At 29.2% G+C, this 4,627-nt stretch overlaps 1 protein-coding gene across 4 annotated transcripts; it reads right to left on the bottom strand.

Moving 5' to 3' along the window:
* Positions 1-780: 780 nt before the first annotated feature.
* On the bottom strand, positions 781-2,377 carry LOC107923766 (syntaxin-112). Of its 4 annotated transcripts, none has more exons than XM_041105566.1 (3): positions 2,201-2,376; positions 2,042-2,083; positions 781-1,909 (listed from the first exon to the last, which is right to left on the bottom strand). In XM_041105566.1, the coding sequence occupies exon 3, from the start codon at positions 1,878-1,880 to the stop codon at positions 978-980; it is 903 nt and encodes a 300-aa protein (XP_040961500.1). In that variant the 5' UTR covers positions 1,881-1,909; positions 2,042-2,083; positions 2,201-2,376; the 3' UTR covers positions 781-977. The 4 variants fall into 4 exon arrangements, with proteins under 4 accessions (XP_040961500.1, XP_040961499.1, XP_040961502.1 ...); XM_041105565.1 differs by having other exon boundaries at positions 787-1,909; positions 2,020-2,083; positions 2,201-2,377; XM_041105568.1 differs by having other exon boundaries at positions 787-1,909; positions 2,020-2,076; positions 2,201-2,377.
* Between the last annotated feature and the right edge of the window lie 2,250 nt (positions 2,378-4,627).

Genomic DNA, 4,627 nt, shown 5'->3' with positions numbered 1-4,627 from the left:
AGTTCGGTTAATTTGACTAATCCGGTCAAATGAACATTAGAAATTTATTTTGTATATGTTTTATACTTGTTTTAACAAAAAAAAACATATAAATTTCAGTTCAGTTAATGTTAATGGTTAAAAGATTAAAAGATTCAATTAATTCGATCAATATTAATTTGATTCAGTGCACTAATTGGTTAACCTTTGATGAACACCCCTACCATATATATATGATCCTTTCTAAATTCTAGCTAGTTTTGTGTAAATAAGGTAAAAACACCACTCTCGTCCCACTCAATTTTAATTTTAAACAAATTAGTCTCTTTTTAGAAAACCACAACAATTTAATTAATGCGGATTTCAAAAGTGAGTGAAAGATAATTAATGATGACAATGTTTATGTTTTTTACAATTGTAAATATTTTTTATTAGTATTATAATAAATTTAGTCTTCAATGTTTACGCATTTCGTCGATTTGATATTTGATTTAACAAATTCAACTTACAACGTTTACATCTTGTCACTTCACTTTTTTAATTTAGTAAATTTAACCCGCAACAATATTTACACATTATGTTTAACATTTACAATATATAAACATCGAAAGAAAATTTTATTACTATAGTAATAAAAATATGTACAATCAACGAAAAATATTAACATTGTAATTAATTATTCCTTAGTTACTCACTTTCGAAATTGATAGGGATTAAATTGCTCTATTTTCTTTAAGAGGAATCAATTAGCTCAATATCTAAATTAAAAGGGGCTAGAATGATATTTTTACGAGTTGATGTCTCTTCCAAACAATCGTATAAAATCTTCAATTGCATTTAACAAAAAAACAGAATCCAAATGAAATATTAAAAATGCCGAAACCCACCAAAATAAACCAATTGTGATGTCCCATTAATGTTAGACAATGGGATCAAAAAGTTCATATCACTCACTTTATGAAACATTAAAAAAGAACTATCGCTTAATCTTGTGCTTCTCAAGAGGCTAACATCGAAATGACGCAAACCACAAGTATGATAACAATAACACCCCAAACCCAATAAACCCATGCTTTCTTCTTCATCATTTGATTTGCATAATGAAGGTTATTGGTTCCACCACTGATGAAATTACCTGCATTGGCCACGTTTTCTTCAATATCATCCATTTTCTCCCCTTGTGTCTCCACCAGAACAGCCATGTCCAAGAACACTTGATGCAGCCTTTGCAAGCTTCGTTGAATGTCCATCACTGCTTCATGCCTTTCCTTGTTCTTCAAATCCATTTCGACTGTCTCCTTCAACGAAAACCGATCGTTTTCGCTGCCGGAAACCGCCTTTTCGAGCATGTCTTCGGTCGGGAACTCTCCGGTAACAGTAAAGTATCTTCTCTTGAGGTCTTCTTTATGGTCTGATAAAATCTTCTCTCTCAAGGCTTGAAAATCATTCATCATTTGCTTAAGGTTAGCCCTTAAGCCATTGGTTACAGATATCCTGGTTCGATCAACATATGTCCCTTCTTTATATGCCTCCGATAATCTCCTGTTGTTTGCATTGGATTTGTCGAGTGATTCAAGCCTTGCCTTGACGATCTTTGCTTTTCTGAGAATGGAAACCGTGTCGGATTCCATCCTGTCTCTTAACCCTCGAACAACTTTAGCGCTGTGAGTGGACTTAGTGTCTTCGTTAAGGGTTTGAAGATCAAACACGAGATTGGTAATCTCTTCCATTGTTATCTTGATCGATGCCACTTCTTGGAAGAACTTAGATAGGTTCATTTCATCAGTAGGGTTGAGTCGCCCAACGCCTTTCTCGACATCAAGCTCCGATTCCAAGTCTTTCTCTGCTTGTTTCTTCAGTTCCACATAACTTAAGAAAGACTTTGTCATTAGATCATTCATCTTTGCAAGAACTTTGCAATATAACCCTCCTGAAAAAGAAAAAAACAATCAAGAAATAGAAAATGAAAATCTTTCTTTCTCCCGGGAAAAAGAAAATAAACATCAGAAAGGAAGAGAAATTAGAAAGAACAAAAAAAACCCTTGTTTGGATGAACTCGTACAGATTTCTCAGTGTTTTCCTTTTAAAATGATTCTTCTGCAATCTAAATTCACCATGTTAGCCGAGACAGAGTCAGAAAAAAAGTTGCAACTTGCAAGGATAAAGTAACTAAAAAAAAACCCATGAAAAATATAATAGTAATGAAAGTAAAGAAGAAAACCTGAAAGTGGGATTCCAATAAAACTAAGGAGAATTGTTAAGCATGCTTTGTTGAGTGCCAAAGCCTTCTTTCTTCTTCTTCTCTGTGTAAGATTATAGGGTTTGTTTGAAAGGGGGAGTTTTTGAAATGAATCCGGGAATGCGATTGTGCGGTTACGGAATTTAAAGGTTCGTTTCACATACAATAGCCGTTGGACTTTTTTTTTTCCTTTTTAAAAAGGTAATCTAAGTCCGCCACAACAGGTTAAACATGTAACGCATTCATCCACTGGATTTATTATTGATCACACAGTAGGGACTAGAAATTTAGCATTTCACATGATTTGTTAATATTAATGGTTTCTGCTTTACTACGACTTATTTTCTTAACATTACACTTCTTCTCTCGGTACCATCTTTTGATCTTGTTTCCAATGTTTTTGCTTTTTTTAACTTTTATTTAATCTATTATTTTTTAATTCTTAAATTTATATTTTTTGTCCAATCATTCTTGAAAAGGCATACATGTAAATTGCCACGAAGATGACACGTTAACATTTAATTAAAATTTACAAAATTTTTAAAAATACTTTTTATAATCTTTTTGAGTTTTTCAATTTTAAAAAATTAATTAAATGATGATCTATTATTCATGTGGCAATCGGCGTACATGTAATTTCAGTAAAATTAAAAACATTAATTTTTTTATTTATTTTAAGGTGATTTGATTAAAAAAATTATAAATTTAAGTGTTAATAAAATGAGAATTAAATGAGGATTAAATTTATAAAATTAGAAGGTTATGTTTGGGTTTTTTACTAAATTATTATAAAAAATAAAAAATAACCAAAATATTATAAGTTTTTTTATTTATCAAAATATTATAATTTTTTTATTTACCAAAATATACCAAAAAAAACAAAAACCTGCAAAAAAAAACTGTGGCGACACCAATGGTGCCAAAGGACTAAAATGTAACTATCTGTAGTTTCAAGGACCTGACATGCAAATTTACCATTTTGAATTTTGAAAGTGAATTGCTGCCGCTGTGCGTGTGGGGCGCACTAAAATTAAAATGTAGTTAATTACCTTCGAAGCCCTCCTTATTTATTATTTTCTTTTTATTCCCCTTTTAACTCACTTTTTTATTTAATAAACAAGCCCTCAACCTATTTTTGTAGTTAAATAAGCTCTTAATCTATAATTTTTACTCATAAAAGCCCTTTATTTTATTATTAAAGTAAATATATTTTACCTAAAGTAAAGCTATTTAAAAAAGTATAAACTAATTCGCATTTTATGCATTATTTTGGTAATTTGATGAGAATAGTTTATAATTATAATTTATTTTTTCTGTTTGGGTTACATTTATGAGTGATCAGTTTTATTATTACTTCTGGTTTTTCAATAAGGCATGCCTGGTATTTCTATTAATTTTTTAATTAAATCTAATATTAGTTAAGTGATAATTAAGATACTTAGAATTCTAATTAAGTAATAACTCTATTTTAATTTAATAAACTATTCTCATTTAATAACTTTATTTTAATTTAATAAACTATTCTCATCAAATTACCAAAATAGAGTTTATTAAATTAGATTTTATTAAATGAGAATAGTTTATTAAATTAAAATAGAGTTATTACTTAATTAGAATTCTAAGTATCTTAATTATCACTTAACTAATTAGAGTTTATTACTTAATTAAAATAAGGAGGGCTTAGAAGGTAATTAGTCACATTTCAATTTTAGTGCGCCCCACACTCACGGCGGCAACAATTCACTTTCAAAATTTAAAATAGTAAATTTGCATGTCAGGTCCTTAAAATTATAGATAGTTACATTTTAGTCTTTTGGCACCATTGGTACCGCCAATCTCTTTGGCACCCTTTACATGTTTTTATTTTTTTGGTATATTTTGATAAATAAAAAAATTATAATATTTTGATAAATAAAAAAATTATAATATTTTGATTATTTTTTATTTTTTTATAATAATTTAGTAGAAAACCCGTTATGTTTTCAACTGTCATTAATCTTACTTTTATATAACTAATGTTTCGTCACGTATTGAAGCTGTGCCCCTATAATATCTGCTGATAGAAAAGACTGCGCTCCATAGCAGGACATAAATGTCAGGCATGAAAATGAAGTAAATTGGCAGGCATGAGACAAGACAACTGTCTTTGTCATAGAAAAGGTTGCTACTTCGTATCCTATCTTAGAATTGGTAGCAAATATGGAAAATATGTTAGTCAGTGACAAACCTTACAATGATGGCCTGCATCAATCTTGTATTTAATGCATTTACACTGGACTTCATGAATTTATATGAGATTGTATAGAGGTGAATAAAATTTAATTTATTTAAAAAATTTTTTGAGTTAATTAAATTAAATTACTCAAGTTATTTGAATTATTCGAGTTAATTCAAATAAGTAATTCAAGT

Source organism: Gossypium hirsutum, chromosome D11 (genome assembly GCF_007990345.1).
Source record: "Gossypium hirsutum isolate 1008001.06 chromosome D11, Gossypium_hirsutum_v2.1, whole genome shotgun sequence".
Lineage (NCBI taxonomy): Eukaryota > Viridiplantae > Streptophyta > Magnoliopsida > Malvales > Malvaceae > Gossypium > Gossypium hirsutum.
Note: the sequence above shows the minus strand (reverse complement) of the source record. Positions and strands in the feature narration are given on the sequence as shown.

Coding starts and splice junctions, on each gene's coding strand:
- LOC107923766 (XM_041105565.1), bottom strand. CDS start 1,880: ATGAATGATCTAATGACAAAGTCTTTCTTAAGTTATGTGGAACTGAAG.